This window comes from Zootoca vivipara, chromosome 15 (assembly GCF_965207765.1).
Source record: "Zootoca vivipara chromosome 15, rZooViv2.hap1.1, whole genome shotgun sequence".
Classification (NCBI taxonomy): domain Eukaryota; kingdom Metazoa; phylum Chordata; class Lepidosauria; order Squamata; family Lacertidae; genus Zootoca; species Zootoca vivipara.
Window position 1 is genome coordinate 28,162,157 of NC_142598.1, and position 17,227 is coordinate 28,179,383.

The window sequence follows — 17,227 nt, forward strand, 5'->3', positions numbered from 1 at the left end:
TAGTATGAGTTGGAATGTTTATGGGGCCACAGACTTCTGCTTCTTCATGTGCATGTCTTCGCTTCAATGTGCGACTTCACATTTTTACAGGTGTTCTTACAACAACAGGTGCTGAGGAGGGAGGAGAGCAGTTGCTCACACTTCCTTGCTAGGGGAATAGAAGCAATGTTCTATAATCCTCTTAACAGTGGCTGGACCAGCCAGTCAGCAATTCCACTCAGGAGTGAGTATAATACACTTTAGCAAGCTAGATTTATTATATATATAAAGGTAAAGGTTACCCCTGACCGTTAGGTCCAGTCGCGAATGACTCTGGGGTTGAGGCGCTCATCTTGCTCTATAGGCCGAGAGAGCTGACATTTGTCCGCAGACAGCTTCTGGGTCATGTGGCCAGCATAACTAAGCCACTTCTGGTGAACCAGAGCAGCACACGGAAACACCATTTACCTTCCTGCTGGAACATTACCTATTTATCTACTTGCACTTTGACATGGTTTTGAACTGCTAGGTGGGCAGGAGCTGGGACCAAACAACGGGAGCTCACCCTGTCACGGGGATTTGAACCGCCGACCTTCTGATCGGCAAGCCCTAGGCTCTGTGGTTTAACCCACAGCACCACCTGCATCCCAGAGAGAGAGAGAGGGGGGGAGAGAGAGAGAGAGAGAGAGAGAGAGAGAGAGAGAGAGAGAGAGAGAGAGAGAGAGAGAGAGAGAGAGAGAGAGAGAGAGATTATATGCAGATTGAGGTTGAATCCTGACAAGACAGAAGTACTGTTTGTGGTGGACAGGAGGCGGGCAGGTGTGGAGGACTCCCTGGTCCTAAACGGGGTAACTGTGCCCCTGAAGGAACAGGTGCGCAGCCTGGGAGTCATTCTGGACTCACAGCTGTCCATGGAGGCACAGGTCAATTCTGTGTCCAGGGCAGCTGTCTATCAGCTCCATCTGGTACGCAGGCTGAGACCCTACCTGACTGCAGACTGTCTCGCCAGAGTGGTGCATGCTCTGGTCATCTCCCGCTTGGACTACTGCAATGCGCTATACATGGGGCTACCTTTGAAGGTGATCTGGAAACTACAACTAATCCAGAATGCGGCAGCTAGACTGGTGACTGGGAGCGGCCGCCGAGACCACATAACACCGGTCTTGAAATATCTACATTGGCTCCCAGTACGTTTCCGAGCACAGTTCAAAGTGTTGGTGCTGACCTTTAAAGCCCTAAATGGCCTCGGTCCAGTATACCTAAAGGAGCGTCTCCACCCCCATCGTTCTGCCCGGACACTGAGGTCCAATACCGAGGGCCTTCTGGTGGTTCCCTCATTGCAAGAACAAAAGTTGCAGGGAACCAGGCAGAGGGCCTTCTCAGTGGTGGCGCCCACCCTGTGGAACGCCCTCCCATCAGATGTCAAAGAGAAAAACAGCTACCAGATTTTTAGAAGGCATCTGAAGGCAGCCCTGTTTAGGGGTTTAATAGATTATTTTATTTCATTTTTTCTGCTGGAAGCTGCCCAGAGTGGCTGGGGAAACCCAGCCAGATGTGCAGGGTATAAATATATTATATTATCTATCTATCTATCTATCTATCTATCTATCTATCTATCTATCTATCTATCTATCTATCTATCTATCGTCTGTCTCTTTCCCCCAACAGACTATTTATCACACTGTGCTGCAACTCAGCAGGGCTCTGCTCCATTATACCCTTGTCTAAAGCCACCTGGGTACCATGATTCTGTCTCTGTTACAGTACAGCTTGGATTATTGCCATTTATCTATTCGGGAGGCAGGGGTTGTAAACATGGTGCTGGAACTCACAACATGAAACGAGGACAAAGAGGTCACATCTACACAGTGCATTTAAAGCACAAAGCTCACCTACCCCCCACTGAATCCTGGCAGCTGTAGTTTGTGAAGGGTGCTGGGAATTCTAGAGGTGAACTATAGTTCCCACAACTTCTCCTCTGACCACCTAATCTATGTTGGTGCTGTAAGCAAGGCCCTAGGTGCAGGGTTCTTAGTTCACCTGTTCCATTCAAAAATCAGTAGGATGTAAAAATCATTCCACTTTGGCTGCAATGATGCCTGGTGTTAGAAAGGCAAAAGGGTTTTGGGAGGCGGGGCGGTGTCATCACCAGTATTCAAGTCTTCAATTCTCAGGCATCATAGGCGAACACAACACACACCAAAAGCATCACATTGACTGGTAAAGCAATTTAATCCATTTATTGATCCAGTCCTCTTTTTTTGTCAAAGAAACCATCCTTATACACACAAAGAGTTGATCAAGCATTATAAATTATTTTGCCTTAAAAACAAACAAACCACAGAGTCAACACAGCACAGTACTTATTATTATTTTGTACATAGGCATATAAAAAAGGATAAAAGTGAGCGAACCACATGCTAGCACCTGGACAGACCTGGAGAACCCAATTCACGGGGAAGCTCCCTCAGAAAGCCCCACCATGCACAAACTCAGCTGACTTTAGCCTTGGTGGGGCATACAGAGAAGAACTACCTGCTGGGAATATCCTGCCTGTCTCCCAAAACAAGAAGGGAAATGGGTTCACTGTGTGCTTAGTTGATATGTAAACTGGAAGTGCTGAGAGAGGAGAGGAATAGAACCAAGAAGTCACCTGCAGCTTCCATTTTGGTGGTCAAATTTAGCTCACAATACATACACATTCATCCCCATGTGGGCTATGTTTGGGATGGCTGGTGTGCTTGTGTTTTGCTGATGACTAATCGGAAGCTGCCACTTTGGGTTTGCAATCCTTTCCTTGGTTTGGCCGTGAATATTTATTTTCTTCCTTTTTACTACTGCTTTCACTTTAGCTATTAAAAAGCACAGATGGGGACTGAAAGACTGCAAGGATGTATTCCATGCTATTCATCATCAGCTTAACTTCTGCCAACAGTTACTAAAACACAGACGAAAACAGACTCCGGGAGCAACACACTCCACATGGGTCTCTAGCAGATGAACTGCAGAAAATACTTGGCAACAGAGACAGTCTAATCTCCCATCCTCCCTTCCATGCATCAAACCATTTCCCTAAATAGCAATCTTTAGAAGTGGGTGGGGAAACTGTAGCCCTCCAGATGCTGTGGACTACAACTCCCATCAGCTAGCATGGCCAACAATTGGGGGTGAGAGTCCAGCAACACCTGGAGAATCTCAAGGCTCAAGTTCCAGAGTTTTGCTCTTTCACCTTGAACTTGCATCTCTTTTCAGATACTGGCATGGCTCAAAACCCATTCAGAGAGATGCTGCCGGGTGCCATGATTGTGTCTGTCGCTATAGCAGGGGTGGGGAACTCGTGTCTCTAAGAAGTTGCTGGACTCCAAGGAATTCAACATCACACTAGGTTGAACATTCCAGGATGCCAGCTTAGCAGGCAGAAACACCCCTCCTCTCCTCTCCCTGTGCATCATTGGGGGGGGTCAGGGTTCTCCCAACCCCCTCAAGTGCAGGGAGAAGAAGTAAGCCTTATTGCACAAACGGTAGCCCCTACCTATCTGCTCACTGTCTCGCCAGAGTGGTACATGCCCTGGACTACTGCAACACGCTCTACAAGGGGCTACCTTTGAAGGTGACTCAGAAATGCTCAGCTGCACCTAGAGAGAGTCTTTGAGAAAAGCTTAGAGATACACGTTAAAATGGGAAGCCAGTGAACCCAAATTTTAAAATTTGGACATAAAATGCAAGTTTAAATAAGCAACTTTTGAGTATACCTAAAAGTCTAGCTATGATAGGAAGATGGTCATCCAAAACTGTTTTGCTCCAAATTGCACCGTGTGCAAATTAGTGTTTGGAAAGGGAGAGTCCACTATGTTAAGAATGCAACTATTTTTAATGCTGATCATAAAGTGTCTGCAAAATGTTTTGACATTTATATGTTTACTGATTCCATGAGGGTGGAGAATCACTCTGATTTCACATGTACAAAAATATTTGGGCAAGAGCAAACAGTTTGCCTTTTAAAAAAAAAGGAAGGGCGGTTATCTTTGTGAAAAGACCTTTATTTGTTCAGAGTAAGAAAAAGTTTGGAAAAAAAGAACAAACAGCTAGTGGAACTAAAATGATTTATAATATGTGTGGGGCACTGAGTATGTTAATCTAAAACTGACACCCCAGTATAGCTTTATAGGGTCTGAAGTGCCTACTATAATTACAAAAAGCTAAGGCTTTTTACACTGCCTGTCTCAGCTTCGAAACAATCTAAGCCAAGACACCCTTTCAGAATACATTAGAATCATAAGTGTGTTTGGTTTCATATACACACAGATGGATTCACTGTCCAGATCATCACATGCAACAACGGGCTACACATGGGCTACTGTGCCCACTAAACCTTCCTTTCTTTTCAGAGGAGGGAGAACCGGACTCAGCAATACAGATCACCTCTCCAGGTGGCAGTGGCGTAGGGACAATTGCCCTGGGTGCAAAATTCTTAGGGGCGCAAAATTTCAAAAGAAGAAAGTAGTAATAATAAATAAAGAATAGTGTGCCCTTGCCCTCACAGAGAAAATAAACCAATGTCCACATAGGCAGACTGAGGAGCAGATTTGGGTGGTGGCCAGTTGCTAGAACGTCCTCTGCATGGGTTTTAGAAAGATATCTGCTTCCGACCAATCCCCTGTCCCACACTCCAGCATGCTCAACACTCACGGGGCACTGCAACTGCTACTCGGGTAGGCCGCTGAGGTATTGCCCCTTTGTTCCAGCCTATCAGGCAGTGCCAAGGATACCTGCCTTGCCCCGGGCACTAGCAACCCATGTTACACCACTGCTGGGTGGTGAGAATCGGAGGTATGTTCACTCTTCGCACACACACAAAAAAACCTCTCAAGCACAGATCAGTAGGCAGGCCTCTGTGCTACATGTACTTAAAATAAAAATGGCCATGACCCTTTCCTAAACATGAAACCCAATCCATATGAACTGTAGCAAGAGCACTTTTCAATACACAATGCAAACTGTATCATTGCCTCTGTTCAAAGCTTTGCCCCTTCAGCCTGATAAACAACAGCTTCTACTCCAACTGCAAAGACAGGAGCTCCTAGCATCTTGCCAATTGTGCCCTGCTGCCTGCAACAGGCTTTTTTTTATTTAAAAACCATACAGGAGGACATTGAAACCGAGAGAGCAAGCATTAAGAAGTTTGATTTCAGAAGTGAACACAGCCAACATTACAATCTAAGTTTTGTTATCTCATCAACAATACAATCTATTGAAGGGCACGCATGTCCTCTTAACATCCAATTTCTGCATTGAGAAATCATAAGACATTCAATTTGTACACGAGCCTTTATGATAGAATGGGAACTCAAAGCAAAACACCTTATCCATTCAATAAAAATTTGACTTGTTATGTCTGTATGTGAGAAAAGATTTTTCTTTCTTTCACCCAGAGATTCCAGTTACTTATGATCTTGGAAACAGACAATCCAGTGCACAATCTCTCTTTTATTTTAGAGCTCGTGGATTCTCTATGGTGTCAAAATTGGAAGGCGATGCTTTGGGAGATTAAAAGAGACTGAGAGCTGGTAGACTGCCTTGGAAGGTGGCAGGTCACTGGAAGTGTCTAAGCAAAAGCTGGACAGCCATGTGTCAGGGATATTATATTGCAGGTCCTGGATTGAGTAAGTGGGATTGGAACGGATGGCCTCTAGCATCCCTCCTAGTGACCATGTCTCTATCATAAACCCTGTTACACACAGCCCATACTTCTTATTCCTTCCAAGGTATTAAGTTACATGCTGGCAATTTCCATGTTTCTAAATATTCTTGATCCCACAAGTTGACACAAAACCAAAGTATTGCTTGATACTTTTGAACACCACCCGTTCTGGAACCTTTGCTAATCCAAATGAGAAATAACTCCAAACTATTGTACACATATCTACAGAGAGGTAGCGATTCCTTCCTTGCTAATAAAAAGACTGTTTCTAAGTATTAATTGCTAACATTTATTTTCAAAACAGAGTCTCGGTTGCATCCATTGAGTGTTTATTGGAACAGATGGCAAGGGCAGGGGATTTTAAAAAAAAATAGCACAAGTAAAAAAAAATGCACAAAATTGCTTATTGTCACTCCCCAGCACAAATGCTTGTAAAGCTGAGTAAAATCCACTTAAAGGTAAAGGGACCCCTGACCATTAGGTCCAGCCGTGACCGACTCTGGGGTTGTGGCGCTCATCTCGTATTATTGGCCGAGGGAGCCGGCGTACAGCTTCCAGGTCATGTGGCCAGCATGACTAAGCCGCTTCCCGCCAACCAGAGCAGCACACGGAAACACTGTTTACCTTCCCGCTGTAGTGGTGCCTATTTATCTACTTGCACTTTGACATGCTTTCAAACTGCTAGGTTGGCAGGAGCTGGGACCAAGCAACGGGAGCTCACCCCGTCGCGGGGATTCGAACCGCCAACCTTCTAATCGGCAAGCCCTAGGCTCTGTGGTTATCCCACAGCACCACCCACATCCCTAAAATCCACTTAGTACTTTTAAAAAGACAGTCCCCACTCTGTCAAATACCTAGCACTTATTTAGTGCCTTTTTGAGTCAACAGCTTCATGTGCAATCTCAATATCCTTCTATTCCCTTTGCAAGGTAATTTAGTAGTATCCACTTATTAAAAATGAGGGATACAGCAGTACCTTGGATACAAACACCTTGGGTTACAAACACCGCTAACCCGGAAGTAGTACCTCAGGTTAAGAACTTTACCTCAGATGAGAATAGAAATTGTGTGGCGGCGTTGTAGTGGCAGCGGTAGGCCCCATTAGCTAAAGTGGTACCTCAGGTTAAGTACAGTTTCAGGTTAAGAACGAACCTCCGGAACAAATTAAGTTTGTAACCAGAGGTACCACTGTACTGAGAGGTAGTGGCTAGCAAGTTCATGGCAGACATGAAATTTGAACCAAAGGTTTGTCAGTTCATAGCTCAATCTCCGAGCCACAATACTAGGTCTCCGCCCATAATGGTACATACACAGCCATCCTAATGAAAGGCAGTGGAAAGAAAAACGGTTGCTTGTTGTGAGAGGTCTCTCTTCAGCTGCGCTCCCCTTGGACATGTTTAAGAGCAGTTTCACTGGCTTTTTGTTTTTTTGTTTTTTAAAGAAAGCCCAAGGTGAGACTTGGGGGTCACTGTGAAACAACATCTATCACATGGCAAACACTAGCAATTCAAAAAAATGCAGAAAAGGTTCGATTTAAAAAATAAAGGAAGAAAAGATGAATAGTCTCATGTACAGACTTTGGGAGGCACGCAACACCCCAAACAACTTCCCCATCCCCAATAAATGGCTCAAAGGCTCTGGAACCTAACTGACTACACGCCATAGCCACAAGACCACCTCTGAAATATTCTGCAGGTTTCCTGTGCATTGCAACTTTTGCCCTGTAGACCTGACCTTCCCATCCACAAAGCCCAAGTTAATTCAAAGAGACCTTTGAGAATCCAGCAAGTGTCTTCTGTCAGCCATATGGAGGGTGGGAGGAGGGGGGAGAAATCCAACAGACTTTGAAGAGTGAACAGCTGCAGTTTCATGGCCAACCGCTCCTTACTAAACTAACAAGGAAAAGGAAGGACAATAACGATGTGTTGGCACCTTGCATTTTTAAGAGTCCTTTATTATTATTATTACCATCATCATAATTATCATCACCATCCTTATTATTATTGTAGTGTTCCTCGTATCAACTTCATTCAATATAAAGCGGTCCAAAAAGGAGAAAAGTTCCTGTAGTTCCTTTGCCGTCAGCCAAGGATCGCGAGTAGGAGCATTCAAGGCCAACTTGGATGGTTTAATAAAAAGGTGGCACAAAAATGTACAGTTCCAAACTTTTTCCAAGTTGGATCAGTCCCGAGGTTCAGCACAGGTAGTTGTTCCTCCAGGGGGTGGGGTGGGAAAACCCCAAACTGACGCCAAGTCGTGCATAGTGTATCTCCAGTATGTTTAGTGGTACCGTCACTTGGTCAGAAGTCCGTGGTGCAGGGAGGAAAAGGGAGGGGAAAGATGCGATTTCTTATTTGGTCTCAGGCTTATCTTGCAAAAGTGGTATAATAGATTCCCACGCCGTAAGGCACTGTTTAAAACAAAGACACAGAATGGCAAACCCATCAGTGCTTCCATTTAAAATGAGCCACTTCCAGAAGGCCCTAAAGAAAGGACACTGTGGTTGAGAGGGGTGCTCTTTTAGCTACCCAGGGGCCTGCGGTGAAATGTTTCATGGGGGAACAGAGGCAACACCTTGCGAGGGTGATGGAGAGGGGCGTCCTGACGTCGCACTCAGGAGCAGTTTGAGGAGGAGTTTGGATTTGATATCCTGCTTTATCACTACCCAAAGGAGTCTCAAAGCGGCTAACATTCTCCTTTCCCTTCCTCCCCCACAACAAACACTCTGTGAGGTGAGTGGGGCTGAGAGACTTCAAAGAAGTGTGACTAGCCCAAGGTCACCCAGCAGCGAACCCGGTTCACCAGATTACGAGTCCACTGCTCTTAACCACTACACCACACTGGCATCGCGCCTCCCTTCCTAAGCCGGGCAGAAGCTTCCTGGGCTTTGGGAAGGAGGTCCCCGGTGGAGGTCCCCGGTGGAAGGAGTCCCCTCAGTCCACTGACAGCACACCACTGCCTGGGCCTCAAACCACTGAGAGCTTTGTATGCCTCTGAACCTTGAACTGGGCGTAGTAGCTCACTGGCAGGGAATGCTGCTCTTTCAAGACCAGTGAAACATGCACCATTGCACAGCGCTGCTTACGAACCTAGCAGCTGCAATTTTATTTTTATTTTTTTCAAAATTGTTTTCACTGACTGATTTTCCTGGGTAATGAAGGTACATATACCGTCTCTGTTTACAGTTCATAGAGTCCTATCTACAGGTCAGTTACATTCGGTGTGAGATGCTTCTATCGTGGGCATTTTGAGGTTGTGGGGAGAGATAGGTAGGAGAAAATAGGGGGAGAAATGATTTTTCTCTCTTTTTTGCACATTATGTGTTATGGCTTTTGTGTAAGCGTCATGTTGTTGGGTTATTCATCTATGCTTTTATTAGGTTTCCTTGGTGATGAGAGGGATTGGGGAGCCCAGGGCATTCGGTTGATGGCAGATGCATTTTAGACAACCTTTAGGACGGTGGCACATGCTAATCAGAAAGCGTTATTTGAATTCAAAGACAGATTCCAGCCAGGCAAAAACACTTGAGGAGGATGTGGAGCAAGGCTGGCGAGGGATGTGGCCTGAGGAAAGAGGGCAGAGTGGCCTGGAGAGCTACATTTTGCCCCTCTATTTAGTCCCCCATCCTGGTACGAGAACATTCAGCATAAATAGTGACAGTGTGAAAAAGCTAAAACAAAACTCAATGGTGGTAAGCAAGAAGCGCACTCTAAAGCATTCAGCTCTGCTAAACTCTCGTAATCAGGAAGTTCCACCAAACTGCACGGCAGTCGTTTCACTACATAACAGCAGCAACCTTGGAGAATTACCTTCTCGTAATATTGGATGTTTTTGTCTGCCATTCCCATCAACAGCTGCCGAAAGTCTTGGCGCTTGTTGTTCTGCCACCGGTCCATATCCGCCTTCAGGTCTGCGTTGAAGCATTCCACGCGGTCCTGACACTTTTCGACCTCAGTGGGCACCTGGGAAGAGAGCGGAAAAAAGGAATCCCCCAATGCTGTTGCAGACAGAAGTTAAGGAATTTTCTTGGACTAGAAGTCCTATTATTATTATTATTATTATTATTATTATTATTATTATTATTATTATTTTATTGATTTTTCTCAACAATCATTACATTGAAAAGGGAAAACACAAAATAAAACAATTAAAACATCTATATTCACTTTTAATATTAATCCATATTTTGGGATCCATTGAATCCCCCGACTTCCCTCCCCTCCCTCCCCTTGTTCCTTTGTGTTATTTTCATTTGTGCATGTCAACATTATTATCATCATTATTTAATCATTTATTTGTAATTTTATTATTTATCCTTCTTTAGTTTTTCCCCGCCCCTTTTCATTTTCTCCCGCTTTCTCTTTCTTTACGTTTCTCCTTTCCTTGTATTTTCTTCCTTCTGACTTGCTTCTCTTTTAGACGAAGTAGCTGTTTCGTATCAGTATATTATTAAAAAGTTACTTTGTAATGGGTACATATTTTTGTATATCTTTGAAAAAGAATAATAAAAAAAAGTTATGTGTTGTTGTTTTTAAAGAAAAAGAAGGCTCCACATTTGCTTTCCCCGACTTAAGCCCTCGGGTGTTCAGCTTCGGGGGAAAATCATTTGAGGCAGGAGTGATGGGGGTCTGACATGCAGCCCTTGCCTCAGCCACTCCAGCATCTTGGACAAGTGTCAAGGGATAACGCTTTTATTCCCAAGAATCTACACTGGCTGCCAGTATGTTTCTGAGCACAATTCAAAGTGTCGGTGCTGAGCTTTAAAGCCCTGAAAGGCCTCGGCCCTGTATACCTGATGAAGCAGCATCTCCACCCCCATCGTTCAGCCAGGACACTGAGGTCATCATTCTGCTGGTTCCCTCACTGCAAGAAACGAAGTGACAGAGAACCAGGCAGAGGGCCTTCTCGGTAGTGGTGCCCTCCCTGTGGAACACCCTTTATGTCAAGGAAATAAAGAACTACACCACCTTTAGAAGACATATGAATACAGCCCTGTATCAGGAAGTTTTTGATGTTTGAGGTTTTATTATGTGTCTCTGTGTTGGAAGCAACCAGATGGGCTGGGTGTAAATAAATTATTATTATTATTATTATTATTATTATTATTATTATTATTATTATTATGTCATATTTCCTTTCAGCTTTCAGCTAGGGAGACAACAAGAGATCTTTGTATAGCTGAAGGGAGAGATTTGCCAATTGTATTATTGAGCTAAATCTGATCATATAGTTGCATTGTATAATTCTGATTGTATGGCTTAGCCCCCCCCATATCCCTGGGATGTCTTGCTTAAAATGCGCTTTTTTTTTTTTTTGCCTCTCTCTGTGTGCCAAAGTGTAATGTAAGCAAAAGGAACAGGATGCCCAGCTTGCTATCAAGGCCGGATGGCTGGCCTTGTCTGACGCTATCAGTCTGACGCACAGAACAGGCAAGATAGTCAGGGACTCAAGCCCCCCACTCAAGGCTGCTTGAGGATGCTACCGGGGTAGCATGAGTCAGCATGTGTTTACAAGAAGAACTGGACACAGGAAGATCCTTATATGGACTTGTAACCTGTGACCCCCTTGCGTGCACACATTTACAGAGGAGGGGGAAAGGAGCCCAAGAAGTGTATAAGAATCTTTGCAAATTTGTGTCTCTTTACTCTTGTCGTGAAGCTTGATCACCAAGAGTCTCTTAAATTTAAGAATTAAATTCTTTCTCTGGATTCAACCCTCGGTGTCATTATTGACTGTCCCTGTCCCTGCTTGGGCGCAACTTAAGGACCCTTTATTAGCAAATAAGGCTACATAGCCAGTGGTGTTTTGGCTACACAATGCGATTAATTTGGACCAGTCACCTGGCTTCAGATTTCCCCCAACGCAGCTACAGAATTCACTGGCTAGCCTTGGACCAGCCTTTCAGTCTACTCTAACTTACTTCACAGGACTGTTCCAAGGCTGAAACATAGCTCCTAACACACACTGCCCTGAAGACCTTTGAGGACCAGTGGAGCACAGATGAGATAAATCCAGAGCTTAAATTGTTAATTGTTCTATTAGCTTAAACAAACGACGAAGTGGAGAGGCTCTAACTGGCAAAGCAAACCTATTAGTTGTCACTGCTTTCAAATAAAATTGCATTAATTAAAGGAGGTTGTGCCTAAGATGAAAAGAAAAAGATTAACTTCAAAGTGAATTAATATAATTACTAATTTCTAAAGCTTTTAAATATTGGTGGCAAGGTGGATAAGTCCTCTGCTGCTTATTCATCGGTTAAGGAATCAATGTGCATTCAAGCATCAACAGCTTTTATTCTCCAGAAATAAATTGACAAACGTAGTTACCCCACTAATGGATAACTCAATTCAATCTATGTGAAAAGAACCTTAACATAGGTTCTTTCATAAAACCTTAAATTGAGACCAGGAATGGAAACCCCATGGTCCTGCAGATGTTGTTGATCTCCAACACCTGTCCGCCCCAGCCAGCATGGCCAATGGTCAAGGGTGATGGGTGCTCCAGTCCAAAATCCAGAAGGCCAAAGGTTCCTCATACCTGCCCCAAAGCCAGCCAACACATGCTGTGAGATAATCCAAAGCTGGCTGACAGGAGAGGGAAAGTATAATTGCCACCTCTTCTTGATTAACCTGTGGTGGAACTGTATATTAAGCTTTCCATTTCCTGCTTCATTTCCTGCTTCAGGTATGACCCCTGTTCCGCAGATTGTATACAAACACTAAGGTATGTTTTATTTTTGTATTTTTCTGTATTTTTTCATTGTTAAGATATTATGGACTGTATAGACTCGTGTTCATGCTGGCCATTGGGCCTTAATGTAATGTATGACATAATTAATGATATATATTTATTTGATTTATTTTTTGTAGTTAAAAAACTGAAGAAGACCAAACCGAAACAGTATGACTACCTTAGATCACTGTCTCGCATGTCGTTATAGTTTATAAAGATAAAAATAGATATATTTCGCCCATTGGAATTGGTCGACGTGTTGCCACTTTTTTTGGTATCTCTTCTTACACAAGCAATGAATATCAATAATTATTGATCAAATCTGCGTATATATTTTTATTACGCCTTGTAACAATTAAAAGCATCAGACCACCAATTGGCCAACCTGGGATATTCAATTGTTTGTGGTACTGAGCAGTTTGCTTCCTTGTGTCCCAAGGACCCCTCCTACCCAAACAAAGGATCTTTCCCTCACAAAATGGATCAAGTCCAAGAATCCAGTTTGCAGTCCAATAAATTGCTTTTTAGTCACCACTATTTTCTGCCCTTTTCAAGGTTCCACAAAAGCTTTTTAATCTTGCTGAAGACAATGCAGCGAGAGACTTGGCTGTCCAAGAGCGGTTCCAAAGAGGACTAACCTTGGGGCGGTCTTCTCTTTTTAAGACCACAGCTTCCAGTTTGGCTTCATATTCTGCTTGAACTTGATCTCTTTTCTTCAACACATTCTAAAGGGGAGGAGGAAAGAGAGACAGGATGCAATCAGAGGAGATGCAAGGGTTATGTCGCCCCTCCCACACACATTCCATAAGAACTTCAGCTTGTCACACCGAGCCAGCCGTAATCCACTTGAAACCAGCACCACTTAGGTGTCAGCAGTGGAAGTCTACTGGCTAGGAAGGGTGATGACAGTTGCATTATCTTCTTGCATTAGACCAGCTGTGGGCCTCCAGCTGTTGCTGAATCACAACTCCCATTGGCCAAGCTGGTTGGGGGCTGATGAGAGTTGTAGTTCAGCAAAATCTGGGAACCACTGTTCTAGAAGGTCAGAAATGAAGGTCCAGGTTGATTTCCTGGCTGCTGGGGGGGGGGGAAAGTTCAGCAGCCAGCAATGGGGAGAGCATTCTCCTAGTGTTTCAACCCTACCTGCTTGTGCTGTGTCTTCCCAGAGTGGTACGTGCCCTGGTTATCTCCTACTTGGACTACTGCAATGTGCTCTACGTGGGGCTTCCTTTGAAGGTGACCTGGAAACTACAACTAATCCAGAATGCAGCAGCTAGACTGGGAGTGGCCAAAACCATATAACACCAGTCCTAAAATACCAACATTGGCTCCCAGCACATTTCTGAACACAATTCAAAGTGTGGGTGCTGACCTTTAAAGCCCTAAACGGCCTCAGCCCAGTATACCTGAAGGAGCGTCTCCACCCCCATCATTCAGCCCGGACACTGAGGTCCAATTCCAAGGGCCTTCTGGCAGTTCCTTCACTGAGAGAAGCAAAGTTAAAGGGAAACAGGAAGAGGATCTTCTCGGTAGTGGCGCCTGCCCTGTGGAATGCCCTTCCATCAGATGTCAAGGAAATAAACAACTATCTGACTTTTAGAAGACATCGGAAAGCAGCCCTGTTTATGGAAGTTTTTAATGTTTGATGTTTTATTGTATTTTTAATATTTTGTTGTAAGCTGCCCAGAGTAGCTGGGGAAACCCAGTCAGATGGGCAGGGTATAAATAATAAATTGCTGCTGCTGCTATTGTTGTTTATAAATAATAAGTTATTGTTGTTATTTGGGGTGTTCCAGATTGCACAGGTAGACCGGAAGGATCACTACTACTGAGTCAGTGAAATAATCCTTATTACAGCAAGGCATTCTATTTAAATCTGCCTGTCCCCCAAACTAAATACTTTGGCTTTGAGATAGCAAGCACATCCCCTGAAATGCTATTAAAGCAATTCTGAATGGCTGGTGCTCACTCTCAGGTTTGCTACCTACCTCTAAACTTTAAAGATATGGTGAGGGTAGGATCTAGCAAGCAACATATGAATCAGATCGCATATACAGGCAGCCCTGCCTAGCAGCTATCACTGAAACTGTTCCAAGAGGTTTTGCAGTTACAAGGTTTGGTTTTATTGGCTTGTGGGCAGGAGAGGCGTCAACAAATGTGCAGAACAACTTGTTATTCGCCCATCAAAACCCATTTCGCCCAGTTATGCTTTTCAGCAATAAATTTATTTGGAAACCATTTATATAAAGGCAGCGGAAGGAAACCGTCTTAAAGAAGCACCTTTTCATTCATGTGAGCCAGCAAACTGCAGCGCAACAAATAAAGGGCAGCTATTTCACAGCCCTTTTTTGGACATCCTATCTGACAATCATAGGGTCTCTGTCTGTGGGGGATACAGGGGACGCAGGTGGCACTGTGGTCTAAACCACAGAGCCTAGGGCTTGCCGATCAGAAGGTCGGCGGTTCGAATCCCTGCAACAGGGTGAGCTCCCATTGTTCGGTCCCTGCTCCTGCCAACCTAGCAGTTCAAAAGCACATCAAAGTGCAGTAGATAAATAGGTACCGCTCTGGTGGGAAGGTAAACTGCGTTTCCGTGCACTGCTCTGGTTCGCCAGAAGCAGCTTGATCATGCTGGCCACATGACCTGGAAGTTGTACGCCGGCTCCCTCAGCCAGTAAAGTGAAATGAGTGCCGCAACCCCAGAGTCATTCGCGACTGGACCTAACGGTCAGGGGTATTTTTACCTTCACCTTTATCTGACAATGACATCCCTAACCCAAACAGAACTTTTCAGTACTCCAGTGATGCCAAAGTCTTTCTTCAAATCATGGGACCGTTCTGATCAGATACGTTAACTGCAGGGGTTGTTTTTAGCTGCTCTGTGTGCAAATCTGACACTGAAAAGGAAGGCAGGTAGGTAAATCTAGTGCTGAAGTTTCTTTAAACCTGGCCATAATATCACCTACCAATTTTGTGATCCATTCAATAGCTGAAAGATATGCACTTAACTGCTGATGTGATCCAATAACTTAGGATGTGTGACATCTCTAGCATGAATGCTTTTTGCAATTTAAAAGGCACAGCTTTATTTGCTCTGGGAGAATCACAGTAGTGTGCAACATTTTCCTATAGTTATTAGAGAGGTAGAGAAGCCCTTCCAATTGAACAGGTATTTCTGCTTTGGTGTAGGTATGTAAAAATGCTAATAAACTAGCTGCCTTCGGCTAAAAGAAATCTGCCTGCAGAATATGTGGAGATTCAAACTTACGGTTTAATCATTAATATATTGCGTTTGAAAGGCACATGGCTAGCAAACAGACAGGACTGGGACAATACACATTTGTTTGCCGACAGAAAGAAAAGGTCTGCAGGATTTTAAATAGGCGTAACCAGTGTTAGAAGGGATGTGGGTGGCGCTGTGCTCTAAACCACAGGGCCTAGGGCTTGCTGATCAGAAGGTCGGCGGTTCAAATCCCCACAATGGGGTAAGCTCCCGTTGTTCGGTCCCTGCTCCTGCCAACCTAGCAGTTCGAAAGCACGTCAAAGTGCAAGTAGATAAATATGTACCACTCCAGTGGGAAGGTAAACGGTGTTTCTGTGTGCCGCTCTGGTTCGCCAGAAGCGGCTTAGTCATGCTGTGGAACGCCCTCCCACCAGATGTCAAAGAGAAAAACAACTACCAGACTTTTAGAAGACACCTGAAGGCAGCTCTGTTTAGGGAAGCTTTTAATGTTTAATATACTATTGTGTTTTAATATTCTGTTGGAAGCCGTCCAGAATGGCTGGGGAAACCCAGCCAGATGGGCGGGGTTGTTGTTGTTTAGTCGTTTAGTCGTGTCCGACTCTTCGTGACCCCATGGACCATAGCACGCCAGGCACGCCTGTCTTCATATTATTATTATTACTAGTATCTTGAAGCCCGTTAAAATAACGGGTGCTAGAGCACGTGTCTCGGCAGCGGCAGCAGCAACGGTGGAGAAGCCGGGGCCGGGGCGCCGCCTCCTCGTCCAGTCTCCCCCTCACACACACGCACAGGGCTTGCCACTGGCGGCAGCGGCGCAACTTCCCCGTCACGGAGCGAGGGAGCCCAGAGGGGCGCCCAGCGGGGCTCCGCTCCCATAAAGAGGCGCGGCGGCAGCAGCAACGGCCGCCCGAGCCCTCAGCCCAGGGGAAAGGCGGGAGAGATAAAGGGGCGCAAGCGCCTCCCTCCACGTCCCCCCTCCCTCTCTCCCTCTCACACACACGCACAAACCTCCTCCCATTCACCTCTGCCGGCCTCCACCCTCACTTCCCCGACACGCCCTGCCTCCCTCAGCCGGCACCGAGGCGCTACGCCAGGGAGGAGAGGCTCCTTCCCCGCCCTGGCCTGGTTTGGCTGGAAGCAGCACCGGGGGGAGGAGCGTAGGGGGGAAGGGGGAAAAGGCAGCCGCCTCCTCCTCACGCTTTAGCGCAAGTGCAGTGAGGCGCTGTCCGGCCGAGAGCGGCAGTTGGAGGAGGCAGAGGGATGGGGGGGGGAGTGTGTGTGTGCGCGTCCAGTCTCTTCGTCCAGTCCCTGTGTCCGTGGGGCACATGCGCAGTGGCGCGGACACAGGGACACAGGGAATCTGGACGCAGAGACACAGGGACTTTATTATATAGGATTATGGTCACATGACCCAGAAGCTGTCTGCGGACAAACGCCGGCTCCCTCAGCCTATAAAGCGAGACGAGTGCACAACCCCAGAGTTGTCCACAACTGGACCTAACAGTCAGGGGTACCTTTACCTTTAACCAGTGATAGAAACTGAGATAGGAAAGCTAGGAGCTAAACGACAC

The 17,227-nt window shown here is 45.4% G+C and overlaps 1 protein-coding gene across 1 annotated transcript in view; it reads right to left on the bottom strand.

Moving 5' to 3' along the window:
* Nucleotides 1-7,613: 7,613 nt before the first annotated feature.
* The window catches only part of SNX30 (sorting nexin family member 30), a 45,092-nt gene continuing 35,478 nt past the window's right edge, over nucleotides 7,614-17,227 (bottom strand). Inside the window, exons 7-9 of the mRNA XM_035140935.3 lie at nucleotides 13,051-13,137; nucleotides 9,490-9,642; nucleotides 7,614-8,090 (exon numbers count right to left, since the gene is read on the bottom strand). Of these exons, the coding sequence (XP_034996826.1) occupies nucleotides 8,031-8,090; nucleotides 9,490-9,642; nucleotides 13,051-13,137 (300 nt within the window). The 3' untranslated portion in view covers nucleotides 7,614-8,030. The remainder of the gene's footprint in view (nucleotides 8,091-9,489; nucleotides 9,643-13,050; nucleotides 13,138-17,227) is intronic.